The 19,635-nt window shown below is 42.6% G+C and overlaps 1 protein-coding gene across 2 annotated transcripts in view; it reads left to right on the top strand.

Moving 5' to 3' along the window:
* The window catches only part of CKMT1A (creatine kinase, mitochondrial 1A), a 72,384-nt gene extending 52,749 nt beyond the window's left edge, over positions 1-19,635 (top strand). For both annotated transcript variants that reach the window (XM_040342507.1, XM_040342508.1), the window contains exons 4-10: positions 3,082-3,177; positions 3,543-3,764; positions 5,614-5,699; positions 9,224-9,347; positions 11,254-11,388; positions 13,452-13,577; positions 18,792-19,635. In XM_040342507.1, coding sequence (XP_040198441.1) covers positions 3,082-3,177; positions 3,543-3,764; positions 5,614-5,699; positions 9,224-9,347; positions 11,254-11,388; positions 13,452-13,577; positions 18,792-18,908 — 906 coding nt within the window. In that variant the 3' untranslated portion in view covers positions 18,909-19,635. The remainder of the gene's footprint in view (positions 1-3,081; positions 3,178-3,542; positions 3,765-5,613; positions 5,700-9,223; positions 9,348-11,253; positions 11,389-13,451; positions 13,578-18,791) is intronic.

Genomic DNA, 19,635 nt, shown 5'->3' with positions numbered 1-19,635 from the left:
CATCGTGACCAGGTCCTCCGACGGTCATAGAGATGACTGGTGACCATCTGGTCACCAGTCATCTCTATGCTTCCTGCGAGCGCAGGACGATTCTTTCTCCGGGCCCCCGATGGCACGGGAGAGCCCGGAGAAGCACCGTATGGCGGCGGGAGGGGGGATGTCCCCTCCCGCCGCCTATAAGAACGATCAAGCGGCGGCCGCTATGATCATTCTTATGTTGCACAGAATCGCCGGCAGAAGAGAAGGATATCTGAATGATGCCTCTAGCTGCAGGCATCATTCAGATATCCCCCCACAAAGCCCAGGACGTCATATGACGTCCACCCAGGATGGGAGATCCCATCTGTGGACGTCATTTGACAATGGGCCAGTATTGAAGTGGTTAATAAACCAAGAGGAAGGTGTTGAAGGGTGGACATATGTATTACGGTCAACTCCCAATGCTGTATCTTGGCCTAGGCCAACAAGGCCCAGGCCTAGGGCAGCACTTTGCAGGGGGGAATCATGAAAAGAGTCGCCACCGGCTTGCGCTACACTTTTAGTGTACCGCCAGTCTTATGAGGTGGACTGGGCCTCAAGACAAATTGGTCTGGCACCCCCAAATACGGCTGCACTGCTGAAGATAGGGATGGCGCAGACACAAGGGACACTGACATGGTAACCTATACCTGGCAGGTAGGTAGTAGGACTCTCCTGCAATCCTTTGCTTGTGTCAGTTGTACATATTAAGGAATCTTAATTTTATTTCTGTTGATTGCTGATAAGAAAAATAAACAGATGGATTTATTTGTTCCTGCCCCCAATCCTTCCTTTGCTCACTGCCTGGACCACATACCTCCATCACTGTGCTACATGTTTTCTGCTGCTCCACAGGCATGGTTATATCCTTAGTCCTCCAGATATTTTGTGCCTAAAGTAGAACTATAGGCAACAATTTTGGATAGAGTAAGGGATGGTTATAGCCCCTGTTAATTTTTTTGTGTCATCCATTAATTTCCCTTTATTTCCTGCCCCATAGCCAAACAGGAAGAGAAAGGAAATTGTTGAAGATTAAGGGAATAAACCCCCCCCCCCCAAGGCCCTCAGAACTAGTGTCCCCACTGGAAAATTTAAAGCGGAAGAAAACCCGTCATGTTAATTTTCTGCCATTTCAAGCATTACAAAGCATTGAACTGATTGCTTTGTGCAGAATTCTTCCTACCTGCTTTGTTTCCATGAAATCTGTCCCTTTCTTTGTACTTACGTCATCGGCGCATGCGCACTTCTTCCGATTTTTCTGGCAGCAGAAGAGCCTGCCAGAAAAATCGGAAGCCCTGTGCTGACGTGCAGGGGCTATGTAATTTCCCTGGTCCAGCATCAGCTTCAAGATCCCGCGAGACTCAGTTTACATTGACAGTCTGAGTCTCAGTGTGTCACAGGGGGCTTGGCTGAATGATTACTGTGCATGTGCAAGATTATAGACAGGGAGAAAGGGCGGAAGTTCGGACACGGAAAACAACACTTTTTTGTTGGAAAAGAGCAGAGGCTTATACTTTGAAAATCAAAGTAACAAACATCTAAAGTGGCTTCAGTTTGCAGCGCAATGTTTTAAAATGATTTACCGGTAAGACTATTCAATCTTTGAAACTTAGGTGCAGATGTTCTGAATTTACTACCACTTTAAGGGCAGGTCTTAAACAGGAAGGGGTGGATCTTATTTAAATTAGAGGGTGCACGAGTTTAGTCAGGCCGAGGGTAGCACAAAACCTAAATACACCACTGTCAGCTCCTGATACTCAAGTAGCCCTTCAAATTCTAACCATGAAAGTTACCTCTGGATACTAGACTACCGCATCTTTGACCACCTCTCCACTGGTTGCAGCCAGTATCTGCTCAGTGAACAGTACATTTTTTTGGAATCATAGCTTTTCAGTGTTGCAAGTTATTAATTCAGATCCAGGATCTGGGCCCTTATGATTAAACCACTTAAACAGAGAACAGCAGTATTTACCCTCCAACACTGAGGCCTCATACACACGACCGAGGAATTTGTCGTAAATTAAACACAGTTTTCCTCAACGAGTTCCTTGTCAGGCTTGTGGAGAAACTTGACAAGCTTGCTTTGCGTACACACTGTCAAGACCAAATCTCCTCGTTCTCAAACGCGGTGACGTACAACACATACAACAGCAGGGGAAGTTTGATTCCACTGGCACAACCCTTGAGGCTGGTTTTGCTAATCTCATGTTACCGCGTGTTAAGTAAAAGTTTGGTAGGATACGATTTGCACTTTTCAGACTGTTACAGCGTGAAAAATGTGCTATCTCCATTACAAACGCTACTTTTACCGAAGGTGCGCTCCCGTCTCATATTTATTCTGAGCATGCGCGGGTTTCTTAGCATACACACGAACGTGTTTCTCATCGAAAACCAGCCTGACGGGGAACACGACGAGCAAATTGAGACTCCCGTCGAGGAAAAAGAGAACTTGTTCTCTTTTTTTCTCGTCAAGTTCCTCGACAGTTTCCTCGATGAAAAACATACACACGACCGTTTTCCTCGGCAAAAAAGCTCTGCCACCAAGTTTCTTGATGGATTCTGTTGAGGAAAACGGTTGTGTGTACGAGGCCTAATACATTGCACAGGATGTATACAGGACAGCATTGTCAAACATAGTACACATCATAAATTACTATATGCTCTTTGCAAAACAACCAATACAAAGCAGTTTCAAGGTTAGTGTGCCGCTTGCCCTCACTATAGAACTACAGTTTATATGAGTTAGCTGACCAAAAGATCCTTGAATTACGCAAAAAGAGCCATTTACAGAATTACCTTTGATTGGTAAACCCTGGTTTTGATTTTAGTCCTGAGTTTGAAATGTGCAGTTAAACAAATACTTTTTTGTGGATAAAATGCAAATTTCAAATTCACTCAACCATATTTTTTTGTTGTTGTTTCATTTCAAAACTGAAGTTTTTTCACAGGATGAATAAATGATATTGAATATTGTAGTGGATCAAAATGACCCATGTATTGTAGAAAAACCTTACATAATAAAATGAAGTGTAATGATCTATAATGTTTTTCTTAATGTTCTAGGTATTTGCAGATATTTTTGACCCCGTGATAAAAGAGAGACATAATGGATACGACCCAAGAGCCATGAGACATCCCACAGATTTAGATGCCAGCAAGGTAAATGTCGCAGTAAATGCAAGCACTAAAGCCCCGTACACACGACCAGTTTCCTCGGCAGAATTCAGCTTCCGACCGAGTTTCTGGCTGAATTCTGCCGAGAAACCCGGCCGTGTGTACACTTTCGGCCGAGGAAGCCGACGAGGAGCTCGACGAGGAAATAGAGAACATGTTCAGGGCTGAACTGGCCGAGGAACTCGATGTGTTTGGCACGTCGAGTTCCTCGGCCGTGTGTACGGGGCCTTAGGAGAAAAACATAAGTTCATGAAGCTGGCCATGGGAAATGTCAAATCTCATCAATTGAAAGTATATACCAAATACAGGAATATTACCCACTCTGTGTTCCTTGTGCTTGCTCGTTGCAGATTAAAGCTGGCCATTTTGATGAGCGTTATGTACTGTCATCTCGTGTTCGCACTGGAAGAAGCATCAGAGGCCTAAGCTTACCCCCGGCATGCACCCGTGCTGAGAGGAGGGAGGTTGAGAAGGTGGCAGCGGAAGCCCTTAATGGCCTCAAAGGAGAGCTTACTGGACGCTACTACAGACTCAGCGACATGACAGATCAAGAGCAGCAACAATTAATAGATGTAAGTGTCCGACTAAGACGTAACTGTCTCAAAATTAAACTCAAGGGTTTCAAGTAAACTAAGCATTTTTCTTGGATTACATGAACTAGGAATGACAGTTACAGCAAATATCTGTAGGGATTTTTTTTTTTTTTTTTTTTGCCCATTGCTAGGGTTATAATTTCCCATTTTAGATATTGCAGACATGATTTGTCTTTCCACACCAACATTTACACTATACCGTTTATTTTTTATTTTTTGCTGTACATACCGTCTTATTGTTATTTTCCACCCGGCTTCCAGGTTCTCACTCCCGTGGGAGTAGGCGTTCCTATGCAGAGGCTAGATGATTGACGCCTTGTGAAAAACTTCCCCCCGGCGCATAAGGGGCGTCACCAGTTTTCCGAAAGTAGCCGAACTGCTAGTCGGCTCTATACGGCGCCTGCGCCTGCCGTGTAGAGCTGACTGCGCAGGCACCGTTTAGAGCCGGCTACTGTACTTTCGGAAAACTGGTGACGCGCCTTATGCGCCGGGGGGAAATTTTTTCACAAGGCATCAATCATCTAGCCTCTGCATAGGAATGCCTACTACTGCGGGAGTGAGAACCCGGAAGCCGGGTGGAAAATAACAATAAGACGGTATGTACAGCAAAAAAAAACAGGATAGTGTAAATGTTGGAATTATGCTGAATGGAATGTTAAATACATGTTTTTAGGGTGAACCTCCGTTAAGTTGTATACTCTATATGTGAAGATAACAAACGTGCCACATTTTTTGCGATTCGGCACTGCGTCGTTTTAACTGACAATTGCACGGTCATGCGACGTTGCACCCAATCAAAATTGACGTTCTTTTTATCCCCACAAATAGAGCTTTCTTTTGGTGGTATTTTTTGCGCTATAAACAAAAATAGAGCTTCAGTTTTGAAAAAATAGCTAGATTTTTTTTTTTTTGCTATAATAAATATACCCCCCAAAAATATATAAAAAACGTTTTTTTCCTCAGTTTAAGCCGATATGTATTCTACATATTTTTGGTAAAAAAAAATTGCAATAAGTGTATATTGATTGGTTTGTGTAAAAGTTATAGCGTCTACAAAATAGGGGATAGTTTTATGGCATTTTTATTATACGTTTTTTTTTTACTAGTAATGGCGACGATCTGCGATTTTTATCGTGACTGCGATATTGCGGCAGATACATCGGACACTTTTGATACTATTTTGGGACCATTGTCATTTATACAGCGATTGGTGCTATAAAAATGCACTGATTACTGTGTAAATGACACTGGCAGGGAAGGGGCTAACCACTAGGGGGCGAGGAAGGTGTTAAGTGTGTCCTAGGGAGTGATTCTTACTGTGGGGGGGCTGGGCTACATGTGACACGACATTGATCACTGCTCCAGATGACAGGGAGCACTAGATAACTGTCCTGTCACTAGGCAGAACAGGGAAATGCCTTGTTTCTGTGACACGATCGCATCACACCGGCGGACATCGAGTCCGCAGGTCCCGCGGGCACAGTCACGGAGCTCGAGGGGCGTGCGTCGGCGAGGCAGCAGATTCAAAGCAACGTACCTGTACGCTGCTTTACCTGCCCATGCCATCCTGCCGACGTAAATGTACATTAGGCAGTCGGCAAGTGGTTAATGTAAAATGCTAAATTCTCAGTACATATGACTTGAGGAATGTCCTTCAAAGGTACTTGATTTAACACTCTTTTTTAGAATGAATTAACTTTTTTTACTTACTTTTTGGCTTCTACTATTGTGTGTAATATGTCAGAGTAGGTTGGCATTACACTGTGGAGACCTACAAATTTGTTCTTCTGTATCCTAACTTAATGATTCCTGACTTTTTTCTTGATAGGATCATTTCCTCTTTGACAAGCCTGTGTCCCCATTACTGACATCAGCAGGAATGGCCCGAGACTGGCCTGATGCTCGTGGCATTTGGTAAGAGGCTGTGAAATAATGCCTAGGCCTGTTAACAAACAGGAAGCAATTATGCCAAATGTTCTCATAATTTCACTTGAGGCATTTAGTAACAGATGCAGTCATTTAATGTATGCTCCTCAGTACTTTGATAATATATACTGTATATATATATATATATATATATATACAGTACAGACCAAAAGTTTGGACACACCTTTTCATTCAAAGAGTTTTCTTTATTTTCATGACTATGAAAATTGTAGATTCACACTGAAGGCATCAAAACTATGAATTAACACATGTGGAATTATACAGAACAAAAAAGTGTGAAACAACTGAAAATATATTTCATATTCTAGGTTCTTCAAAGTAGCCACCTTTTGCTTTGATTACTGCTTAACACACTCTTGGCATTCTCTTGATGAGCTTCAAGAGGTAGTCACCTGGCGCAGCACCCCATCACTCTCCTTCTTGGTCAAATAGCCCTTACACAGCCTGGAGGTGTGTTTGGGGTCATTGTCCTGATGGATGGAATAGCATGCCGCTGCAAGATGCTGTGGTAGCCATGCTGGTTCAGTATGCCTTCAATTTTGAATAAATCCCCAACAGTGTCACCAGCAAAGCACCCCCACACCATCACACCTCCTCCTCCATGCTTCACGGTGGGAACCAGGCATGTAGAGTCCATCCGTTCACCTTTTCTGCGTCGCACGAAGACACGGGGGTTGGAACCAAAGATCTCAAGTTTGGACTCATCAGACCAAAGCACAGATTTCCACTGGTCTAATATCCATTCCTTGTGTTCTTTAGCCCAAACAAGTCTCTTCTGCTTGTTGCCTTTCTTTAGCAGTGGTTTCCTAGCAGATATTCTACCATGAAGGCCTGATTCACACAGTCTCCTCTTACCAGTTCTAGAGATGTGTCTGCTGCAAAAGGTGGAAGAACCTAGAATATGAAATATATTTTCAGTTGTTTCACACTTTTTTGTTATGTATAATTCCACATGTGTTAATTCATAGTTTTGATGCCTTCAGTGTGAATCTACAATTTTCATAGTCATAAAAATAAAGAAAACTCTTGGAATGAGAAGGTGTGTCCAAACTTTTGGTCTGTACTGTATATATATATATAAATCCAAGACATTTACGAGTCTTCCAGTGGAGTAACGCCATTAAAATGTGGATAATAAAACACTGTTGCTTTGATTTATCTTCACTCCAAGACCCGTGAGTGCCCCTATACCTGTTTTGGATTTCAATGGATTTCTTTATGGGTGAGCACCTGGACATTAAAACGGATCTTCACCCTTCTAATGCATTCTCCTCCTTTCCATCTCCCCCATACTCTGGCATTAGCCTATAGGAATTACCCTGCTGCCCCCTGGGATGCCCGATGTGCATATCCCAGGGCACTATACTAGTTCCATTCTTTTTTTTCTAAATAAAATCCCTGACCCTCCCCCCATGCTCTGGCATTAGACTTGATGAATGACGCCGCTGCTCCCGGTGCCTCCTGGGATGCATGATGTGCATATGCCAGGTGGCACCTGGGGAACTATACTAGTTCTATTCAGTAAGGAGGAGGGGGGTGAGCCTAGCAGCACCTGGACCCAGAACAGCCAGCAGCTTTCAGGAGGCAGCATTGTGGAACCAGCCCCATGCAGCAGCTGCAGAGAGGAGGATCCCAGCAATGTTGGATCTGCTGGCAAGGAGAGTATCCTCCTTACTGTGCAGAACACAGTATCAGGCAAGCAGAAGAAAAAAAATATGAGGGGAAAGGCTGAAGTTCCTCTTTAACCTCACAAATAGAGTGCAGTGGCTACCTTTGGGACAATATACATACACTATATTACCAAAAGTATTGGGACACCTACCTTTACACGCACATGAACTTTAATGACATCCCAGTCTTAGTCTGTAGGATTCAATATTGAGTTGGCCCACCCTTTACAGCTATAACAGATTCAACTCTTCTGGGAAGGCTGTCGACAGGGTTTAGGAGTGTGTCTATGGGAATGTTTGACCATTCTTCCAAAAGCGCATTTGTAAGGTCAGGCACTGATGTGGATGAGAAGACCCTAAACACTGGGCGTGCAAATGCAGGTGTCCCAATACTTTTGGTAATATAGTGTATATACAAAACGGTCACTGCACATAGCTTTTCTTTGCTTGAATTAAAATAGATTTTATATTGCAGGGCACAGATACATACTATGCTTTGAATGAAACTATGCACTGAAAAAACATTTCATCTACCATTTTATATTTAGCCAAGAGTGCGATGCTTAGTTCAGAGATACAAAAGGCCTAGGTGCACAGTGTAACAAAAAATACATTCCAATGGAAGGGGGGCACTCAAAGGATATTTCCATGAGAACATAGAGTAAAGCAGATTGGAATTTGTAATCAAATGAATGTTTCAATGAGAGGCTGCTCACCTTCCTCGGGGTTACCAGGAAGAAGGTGAGCTGTGTCTCACCAAATGTTAGTTTATAATAATCTAGCATCTGCTGTAATTCTTAGTTTTCATGAAAATATCATATGTTTCTATGCCTCTATTGGGAAATAAGTGATCAGAAAGAAACTATTTAAAGTGTAAAGCCCCATACACACTATCAGTTTTCCTGCAGGTTTTTCTCTTCAGGTTTACCAAAACCATGTAGTGCAAGGGCCGGCCTGATTGCATACAAATTGAAACTCTTGAGGTTTGACCTCATATTAGATGGTTTTGGTAAACCTGAAGAGAAAACCTGCAGGAAAACTGATAGTGTGTATGGGGCTTAACTTCACCTCCCTCTCCTCTTAAGGCCCATACACACGATCGGATATTCCGACAACAATTGTGTGATGGACGTGTTTTGTTGGATAATCCAACTGTCTGTATGCTCCATCGGACAATTTCCGACAACAAATGTTGGATAGCATGCTCTCAAATTGTCCGACAACAAATGTGTTCCGTCGCATTATCCGATCGTGTGCATACAAGTCCGCCCGCCTAAAATCCAAAGTACAAACACGCATGCTCCAAATCAATGCTAACCATCAGACAGCATTAGCAGAAGTTGCCCAAAGCGTGGCACTAAAGAGCAGATGTAGTTTTGTGAATGTTGGCTGAAAAAGTTATGCCGTCTGCATGCAGAACAAGTTCAAGACCATCGAGTTTATGAGGCTTAACAGCTTTGGAACATTTTTTTTTCTGGGTTACAGATACCTAATTATTTTTAGGTACCTAAATCCACTTCCGCTGAAATCACCCCACCTGCCCGCATCCTCCTGGGACATGTCCCAGGGGGCTGTGGAATCATTAACACAGTGCAGTGCGGCTCGCGCATTTCACAGCGGGGAGTCAGCTTCCCACAGTAAATATTCCGGCACCAACAACCCAAAGACCGGCAAGTAACCGGCCCAGATGAAGATGACGCTGGATTCTGGGACAGGTAAGTGTCTACAGTATTTGTAGCTGCTGACTTTGAATTTTTTTCAAAAACGACTGAAGAACCCCCTTTAGATACTATTATCTAACCTTATTTAAAAAATTTTTAGGCACAATAATGATAAGACTTTCCTCATCTGGATAAATGAAGAGGATCACACCAGGGTCATTTCCATGGAGAAGGGAGGAAACATGAAGAGGGTGTTTGAAAGATTTTGCAAAGGACTAAAGGAGGTAAGGAAGATCAGTGGAAGGTATTTCAGAGGGCATTTCAGAGGGCACAAATGGCAAAGGTAGGGAAAAGCATTAGGCTTAACAGACTGGGGGGGAATACCTTGTCCTAATGAACGCAATCAATAAAGTAGTGAATAGTAGCAATACAGATACAGTATATGGAAAGAACCCGCTCTCTGGAATCCGTCCAAATTCTTTAATCAATAATCAAGTACAAAGTAACTTTCTAAGGCCTCGTACACACGATAGGTTAATCAGAGGACAACGGTCTGATGGACAGTTTTCATCGGTCAAAACCGATCGTGTGTGTGTGCCCCATAGGTTATTTAACCATAGGTTAAAAAAAAAGCCAACTTGCTTTAAATTTAACCTATGGATTCCTAACCGATAGGTCAAAACCGATCGTTAGTAGGCACGACCATCGGTTAAAAAACAATTTCAGCACGTCGTTGTGTTTTACGTCACCGCGTTCTGACACGATCGGTTATTTAACCTATGGTGTGTAGGCGTGACGGACCACCAGTCAGCTTCATCAGTTAACCTATGACAACGGTCCTTCAGATCGTTCTCATCGGATGGACTGATCGTGTGTACGAGGCTTAACATGTTTCAGCGAAGAACCTTGTTCACAGCATAGTTACCTACATAACCAGCACCAACATATATACAACCTGTCCTTAGAACAGACCGACTGACATTTTTTTGAAAAACATGCAGTCAGCCATGAGGCCTTCTCCTGAGAAACATCTAAAACAGCCTTTCTCAAGCTTTTCAACACGGAGGAACCTTTGAAATAACTTTCCGGCATCAGAGTACCCCTTATAATAATGAATATATCTACAGCTCATGATATATTTGTGTGATGGTCAGTGGGAGGAATGCTTCATATTAGGTCATTAGGAAGAATTACCCCCTTACAGATGGCTAAAAAGATCACTAATGTCAGTGGGAACTTATCTGAGAGGCAGAAATTGCTTATTGCTCAAGGAACCCCTAGCAACCTCTGGAGGAACCCTATATACAAAGAAAAAGAGTCACTGCTCCAGGTGTATGATAACCTGAGGTGGAATGCCTCGTAGAGTGCCAGCGCCGGCCCGCCTATGTTGGAAACCTATAAGAAAAGAAATGGCTGCACATCCAGGAATTCCGAGTGATGACACCAACACAAGGTCACGTAGATGCGTTTCACACAAACATCTTGTGCTTAATCATTACCATCTTGTGATTAATCACAAGATGTTTGTGTGAAACGCATCTACAGTACGTGACCTTGTGTTGGTGTCTTTGGTGTCATTACTTTGAACACTAAAAGGCAATTGGATTCCTGGATGTGCAGCCATTTATTTTCTTACATCTGGAGGAACCCTGGTTGAGAAAACCTGGTCTAAACATTTTTTTAGGTATGTTGTGGGAAGACATAACATATAGTGGAGTTTTCTCAAACCTGACTTAAAATGTAGAGGTATACTTTAAGACAAAGCAGTGCAGAATGGGGAGCAGAACACCTGCCACTTCTCCTATATCCATAGTACCTAGGCAAGAAGACACTGAGGTCATCTATCAGTCTGAAGTAGGAATCTTCCAATGACGTTTTTATGCGATGAAAAGTACATTTTCAGCCACGTCGGCCGTTTATTTGCTTAGAAAACAAAAACTGGTTGTAGTAGGCTCCTAACAGACACACCTAGGCACACATACCTTTCCTGTCTAACCGCTCTCCTAACTAATATATCAGAGGAAATGCGTTGTTCCTTTCTGATTCCATTACATTATCCACTGCACTATTTGTTTTTGGTGTTTATACAGTGCACTGTTGGCGAGCCAGTTCTTTGTTTATCTCTGACTTAGTATAAATCAGTTCATACCGCTTATGTATGTTAACAGACTGTCACTCTGCCCTCTACAGGTTGAAAGGCTTATCCAGGAGAGAGGCTGGGAATTCATGTGGAATGAGAGGCTGGGATATATCCTGACATGTCCATCTAACTTGGGCACTGGCTTGAGAGCTGGCGTTCACATTAAACTACCTCTACTGGGCAAAGTAAGTTATGTACACTTTTCCAATGTTTGATCAGATATTTACTTCATACTAATAACTGACACCAGTGTACACCATTAGGCTGCATTCACATCTATCTGCACATTCTGGGAATGAGTGCAGAAATGCGCGTCCCTGAAATGCATTAAAAACACGTGTCAAGCTTGTGGTATCATTTATTGTTAATGATACCTCAATTGTGGCCAGCAAACAAATGCACAGTAGTAAAAAAAAAAAAAAAAGAATTGGCTCATTTGTCACATGTAGAGCAGCTCATTCAAGTGAATGGGCTTCCTTATGTATGTCGCACAAAATCATGCAAAAAAAAAAGTGTGAGAAAATGCATGTTCACTTGACACGCAGATATGAATGGGGCCTTACTTACCACCAGTGGTGGCTGGTGCTAAAAAAACAAATTGAAATTAAAAAACATCAATTGCAGCCACTGTGCTTGTCAAACGCAGCTTCTGTGCCCATCAATTGCCGCCACCGTGCTATCAAACGCAGCCACTATGCCCATCAAACGCAGCTACTGTATCCATCAAACGCAGCCACTGTGCCATCAATTGCCGCCAATGTGCCATCAATTGCCGCCACTGTACTTATAAATTGCTGCCACTGTGCCATCAAACACAGCTACTGTGCCCATCAATTGCTGACACTGTGTCCATCAATTGCTGCCAGTGTGCTCATCAATTGCCTCTACTGTGCCCATCAATGCTGCCAGTGTGCCCATCAATTGCCGCTACTGTGCCCATCAATTGCTGCTAGTGTGCCCATCAATTGCCCCTACTGTGCCCATCAAATGCTGCCAATGTGCATCCCCGCCCACCCAGCACTTACCTGTCTCAGTGGGGCGATGTCTTCTCCCGTCCTCTGCTATGATTGGATGCCTGATAGGCTGCGTCCAATCACAGCGCCTGTCGTTTCAGCCAATCAGGTGACAGGTAACAGACCCAAGCACCTGATTGGCTCATAGGCAGTTCAGTGTTAGGAAAGTGATTTATTAGTTTTCCTAACACAACGCTGAGTGAACAGCGAATGCACAGCATGGTGCTCGCTGTTCACCTTTTTGGACGCCCATTAAAGCCTACAGCTCTTATCAGGTGCTTCCAAAAAATACCCCACCGCTGTAAATCAAGTGCCCTGCACCCGAAAAGGGGGTGGCAGCAGCGACCATAGATAGATTCAAGGTGGCAGGAGAGAGGGGGTGGCGCCCGTGCACCCTTTATGGACGCACCACCACTGCTTACCACCTATTTCTTACAGTTACATTTATAGGCAAATAATTTATACATCCATTTTTATAAATGTAACGATCATTTAGGCTAGTGATGAGTAAGGGATTCAGGCTGTAGGGTAAATAATTCCTACTGAAGCAGGTATAATGCGACCACAAATGGTAATGTAAAAATAAAAAAATGTTTTATTAAGCACTATATACTGTAAATATGTAAATTAAAAAAAAGGACACATGCGTGTCGATGGAGGTGATTCATGACACGCATATGTCCTGTTTTTCTATTTACATATTTATATAATCCTCAATAAATATATTTTTTATTTTTACATTACCATTTGTGTTCGCATTATACCTGCTTCAGTAGCAATTATTTCCCTACAGTGTTTGTGTTTTGCTATGTGTTTGCTGACCCGCACTAATTGGGGCCTAAATGGAATTAATTAAAATGTTCTCCCTCTTTTTTTGGGGTCACCCTGGTTGATGATACCTTGTTTTTCTTGTTACTGGACTACTTTAGTGATTTGCATTTTCCAGGCGCATCGGGCAGGTATGGTATGGACCAGTGCAGCTAACATATATCATGCCTGGAATTCATATTTAGCTATAAACCATATCAATCATGTAAAAATGTGTGAAGTATTGATGAAGCAGGATATTATTATTATTATTATTATTTATTATTAATAGTACCAATTTTTTTTCACATTGAAGGCATGTGATCTTTCCAACTGAGATTCTTAGGAATTGGTTTATTCAGTTTTATTTATTTTCTTTTCATTTTTCTGTATACTATGTACTGATATCTATTTGTGAATGCTTTTAGGATCCTCGCTTCTCCAAGATCCTAGAAAATCTTCGTCTTCAGAAGAGAGGAACAGGAGGAGTTGACACTGCCGCTGTTGGTGGCACATTCGATATCTCAAACTTGGACCGCTTGGGAAAATCTGAGGTAGAGAACAGGGATAGTAATCTCTATGTGTTTGGGGGGGGGGGTGGGGTTGAAGTCTATTAAAGATATTTAGTAAAAGAAAAAAGAAACATGCAGAGTTTGTTATATGCAGCTAATTAGCTCTAAATTCCATCAAGCATATCAAAGCAAATCAAACATTTGCTTCTTTGCATTACATTAGAGATTTATCAAGCACAGTCTACATAGGAAAATATATATCTATATATAGATAGATATAAAGCTATATATATGAAAAAATATTATATTAGGGGAAACGATACATATACTGTATGTATGTGCATACAATAAATATCAATTGATCTAATAAAAAATAATTTATTTCCATAAACCATATAATTTCATATATAACCCACGTGTGCATACAATTTATCAGTATGTCACTATAAATGAATACAATTGTAATATAAAAGTGATTCAGAACATATAGGCCCGGATTCAGATACAATTGCGTAACTATATGCGGGCGTAGCGTATCTCATATACGCTACGCCGCCGTAACTTTGAGAGGCGAGTCCCGTATTCAGAAAGAACTTGCGGCCCGAAGTTACGGCGGCGTAGCGTATATGGGCCGGCGTAAGCCCGCCTAATTCAAATGAACCAGGCAGTGGGCGTGTTGTATTGAAATTAGGGGCCGATCGAACGGTGCATGCGCCGTCCGTGGACGTATCCCAGTGCGCATGCGTCAGATAGAATGCCTAAGATACGTCGAACACTGCCTACGACGTGAACGTAATTTACGCACAGCCCAAGACTGCTCTCAGGTAAATATTGAGGAGTGGCCTTGGGGTAGATAGCTGAACATGAAAGGTTTTAATGCAGAGCATGCATTAACCACTTAAGCCCCGGACCAATATGCAGCCTAAAGACCCAAGGTGTTTTTACAGTTCGGGACTGCGTCGCTTTAACAGACAATTGCGCGGTCGTGCGACGTGGCTCCCAAACAAAATTGGCGTCCTTTTTTCCCCACAAATAGAGCTTTCTTTTGGTGGTATTTGATCACATCTGCGGTTTTTAGTTTTTGCGCTATAAACAAAAATAGAGCGACAATTTTGAAAAAAAAGCAATATTTTTTACTTTTTGCTGTAATAAATATCCCCCAAAAACATATATAAAAACATTTTTTTTCCTCAGTTTAGGCCGATACGTATTCTTCTACCTATTTTTAGTAAAAAAAATCGCAATAAGCGTTTATCGATTGGTTTGCGCAAAATTTATAGTGTTTACAAAATAGGGGATAGTTTTATTGCATTTTTATTTTTTATTTTTTTTTTACTACTAATGGCGGCGATCAGCAATTTTTTTCGTGACTGCGACATTATGGCGGACACTTCGGACAATTTTGACACATTTTTGGGACCATTGTCATTTTCACAGCAAAAAATGCATTTAAATTGCATTCTTTATTGTGAAAATGACAGTTGCAGTTTGGGAGTTAACCACAGGTGGCGCTGTAGGAGTTAGGGTGCACCTAGTATGTGTTTACAACTGTTTGGGGGTGTGGCTGTAGGAATGACGTCATCGATCGTGTCTTCCCTATAAAGGGAATGACGCGATCGATGCGCCGCCATAGTGAAGGACGGGGAAGCCGTGTTTACACACGGCTCTCCTCGTTCTTCAGCTCCGGGGAGCGATCGCGACGGAGCGGCTATAAACAAATAGCCGCGCCGTGGTCCCGGATCGCTCCCCGAGCGGACCCGACCGCCGCATGTAGCGGGGGGGGTCCCGATCGGACCCCCCACCCGCTAATAGGCGAGGACGTACCCATACGCCCATGTGCCTGTACGTGCCATATTGTGGACGTATATGTACATGGGCTGGTCCTTAAGTGGTTAAGGTAAAAAGCCTATAGCCTTAAACCTTTAAACCAGTGATTCTCAAACTGTGTGCCATGAAACGATTTGCAGGTGTGCCATGGCAGTTTATAATTTTTTTTTATTTGCTAGTGTTTTGAAACCTTGAATATATCGAAAAATGAAATGGTAAATTAATGTTGCAAAAGGTAAAAAAGTAACATATATAAAAACACAATCTCAGTCTGTCATTCATTGGTTCCTATTGTAACGCGAGACTTGTGCAAGATCTGGGGAAAACTTGATCGCTCTAATAAAGACTGTTCCATTTGTTTGTTCCGTTTGATGACTTTGGAGTCTCGCTTCATTCTCATTTGCACTCAAAAGCATGCACATCCTTCACATTAAATTTAAGATTAAATATACACTGCTCAAAAAAATTAAAGGAACACATTTGAATCAGGACTTCTGGGATTGTGATCTGGTCAGTTAAGTGGTTGTTAATCAGTTTCAGCTGCTTTGCTGTTAATTTAAATTAGCAACAGGTGCACTAGATGGACAACAATGAGACGACCTCCAAAACAGGAATGGTTTTTCAGGTGGAGGTCTCTGACACTTTATTTCCCTACTCATCTTTTCTGACTTTTTTCACTAGTTTTGCATTTGGCTAGGGTCAGTGTCACTACTGGTAGCACGAGGCGACACTTGGACCCTATAAAGGTTGCACAGGCAGTCCAACTCCTCCAGGATGGCACATCAATACGTGTCATTGCCAGAAGGTTTGCCGTGTTTCCCAGCACAAGAGCATGGAGGAGATTCCAGGAGACAGGCAGTTACTCTAGGAGAGTTGGACAGAGCCTTAGAAGGTCCTTAAAGGAACACTAAAGGCAAGAATTTTTTGGGGGTAAAATAACAAACATGTTATACTTACCTCCACTGTGCAGCTCGTTTTGCACAGGGTGTCCCCAAACCTGGTCTTCTGTGGTCCCTCGGCGGCTGTCTCTGCTCCTCCTGGCAAAAGCTTTCCACCTCCATGCGAGCTCCCTCGCATGGTGGAAAGCTTTTGTGAGCGCTCTCCCGTGATACAGCGTCAGCCATAGCCGCTGACTGTATCACTCGGCCCCGCCCCCTGGCACACTGCATCATTGGATGTGATTGACAGCAGCGCCAGCCAATGACTGCGCTGCTATCAATCCGTCCAACCTAGCCAATCAACGGCCAGGCTGGGAACCGAACAGGGTGACGGGGACGCACGCGGGACTTTCGAGGGGTGAGGTAAGTAAAACAGGGGGCTCGGGGGGGGGGGGGGGGGCGGTGCTGTCGGATGTTTTTTCACCTTAATGCATAGGATGCATTAAGGTGAAAAAACATTTACCTTTACAACACCGTTAACCCATCAGCAGGACCAGTATCTGCTCCTTTGTGCAGGGAGGAACAGGATGAGCACTGCCAGTGCCCTACAAAATGACCTCCAGCAGGCCACTGGTGTGAATGTCTCTGACCAAACAATCAGAAACAGACTTCATGGGGGTGGCCTGAGGGCCCGACATCCTCTAGTGTGCTCACTGCCGGACACTGTGGAGCTCGATTGGCATTTTCCATTGAACACCAGAATTGGCAGGTCCGCCACTGGTGCCCCCATGCTTTTCACAGATGAGAGCAGGTTCACCCTGAGCATATGTGACAGAGGTGAAAGGGTCTGGAGAACTTTATGTTGCCTGTATTATCGTTCAGCATGACCGGTTTGGTGGTGGGTCAGTGATGGTCTGGGGAGGCATATCCATGGAGGGAAGCACAGACCTCTACAGGCTACACAATGGCACCCTGATTGCCATTAGGTATCGGGATGAAATCCTTGGACCCATTGTCAGACCCTACATTGGTGCAGTGGGTCCTGGGTTCCTCCTGGTGCACGACAATGCTCGGCCTCAAGTGGCGGGAGCATGCAGCCAGTTCCTGGAGGATGAAGAAATTGATACCATTGAATGGCCCCCACGCTCACCTGACCTAAATCCAAAGGAACCCCTCTGGGACATTATGTTTCGAACCATCCGGTGCCGCCAGGTTGCACCTCAGTCTGTTCAAGAGCTCAGTGATGCTCTGGTCCAGATCTGGGAGGAAATACCCCAGGATACCATCCGTCTTCTCATTAGAAGCATGCCCTGATGTTTTCAGGCATGCATACAAGCACTTGGGGGCCATACAAACGACTGAGGACCATTTTGAGTTGTGGAAATGACATTTCAGCAAAATGGACTAACTTGCTGCATAATTTTTTCACTTTGATTTTCGGGGTGTCTTTGAATTCAGCCCTCTGTAGGTGGATAATTTTAATTTCCATCAAATGATGTGCCATCCTTTCATTCCTAACGCATTACCCAGTCCATATCAGTATAGATATCCAGCATGAGATTTTTGCCTGTTGAGATCTGATATGTTTTCAAAGTGTTCCTTTTTTTTGAGCAGTGTATATTTAAAAATAAATAATTCTTCACCACAAAAATTGTTAAATATTTTCAGGTGTGCCACGAAAATGTGTAGATCTTTTTGGTGCGCCGCAAAAGTTTGAGAAACACTGCTTTAAACCTAAGCACTTACATGACCCAATTAGATATGAGCGCTTATCAGACTCTTTTGTATGTAAGCATGCTGATAGGGGTGTGAATGAGATAGGTCCCCTCAATGTCCTTGGACGTGGTGACGTTACTAAAACATGATAACCTTTTAGAATATATAAAATAAGGAGATTGATTGCATAGATATAATATTGAAGTTAGAGAGGGGAATTCAGGTGTCACAGGACAAGTATTTCCATTGGATAAATTCCCATCACCTTCTCTGCTAAAGACAACTGTAAAATAGTGAATTTCCTATTCTTGGTGTCAGTGGTCAGCAGGACAAATAGAGAAGGTGAATCTACCTAGTGAGGACATAGAGGGCAATATACACATGTCAGGGTTTCGATCTTCACTACTCCATCCGAAAAAACAAAGAACAGGTTTTGGCTATATATATATATATATATATATATATATATATATATATATATATATATATATATATATATACACACACACACACCACATTTTACCTTAAAGAACCCCCTTAATCACCTAGATAGTTTGAGTTTACCCTTATTTTGAGTTATCTTTGTAGGACAGACTAGGAGGCTATGAATAAACTCAACAATAACTTAACGCCTCTTAACAATCATGTGCCTAAATGGAAAATTGGTATTAAAATGACCCTGGGAAGCTGCAGTGAATTAAGCATGCCCATATTTATAGTGTCACCTTCAGGTCACAATCAGCTTTGGAGAGCAAGCTGATTTATGAGCTAAAAGTATCTCTCCAGTCCTCTTACCGTTTTCTGCCCTCACCTAATCGTTCTCTAATCCCTGCAGGTGGAGTTGGCGCAGCTGGTCATCGATGGAGTGAACTATCTGGTTGACTGCGAAAAGAGACTGGAGAAGGGACAAGACATCCGTATCCCAGCACCAGTGGTTCAGTTCAAGCACTAATCCAAAGCTATTACTGTCATACAGCAAAAAAAAAAAAACATATGTGGCCTCAAGAATGTATATTAATCATCACAACACATCAGTAAAATGGAACATAAATTATACGTTGTGAGTCCAAGTGACTTAATATGGTGGACAGGAACAGCATGCACCCTATGGGCCTGATTTACTAAGGGTAAGCTTGCCTGCCAGGTTGATGATCTCTAGTAACATAACAAAGATGCCTTACCCTAATTATTCCAAAGTGAATGTGATATGTACAGAATGAATGTAAACGTCACATACAGTACATACCCAACGAAAGGTCTACGCAAACGTAAAATCACAAAAATGTAGCATACATCCTCATTGCCATATCACCCCATATCCAATTTTATATATATATACACTGGTACTTGGAGGGGTTTATTTTGATTTATTTACAAAATTATTTTTGTTACAATTTTGAACATATTCCTGTTTTTACAATTTTTTCTAAGCGTTATGAGCTAGAAATTCTTCAGAATGTACTACTTATCAATTGCTTGCTAACTGATCACCCACAGTAAACCACATCATAGAGATCATCAGCTAAGCCGTGTTGGCATTGCTTACCCTCATTGGCAGTGTGAGCTCAGATCTAGTAAATCAGGCCAAATATGTTGTACAGTGATATAAACATGTTGTTGACATCTCTGTGTATAAAAAGCAATTGTCACCATGCTAATAAAGTTCACTGCTGCCTATA

This window comes from Rana temporaria, chromosome 3, assembly GCF_905171775.1.
Source record: "Rana temporaria chromosome 3, aRanTem1.1, whole genome shotgun sequence".
Classification (NCBI taxonomy): Eukaryota; Metazoa; Chordata; class Amphibia; order Anura; family Ranidae; genus Rana; species Rana temporaria.
The sequence above is the reverse complement of the archived record's forward strand: the minus strand, read 5'-3'. Positions and strand labels throughout refer to the sequence as shown.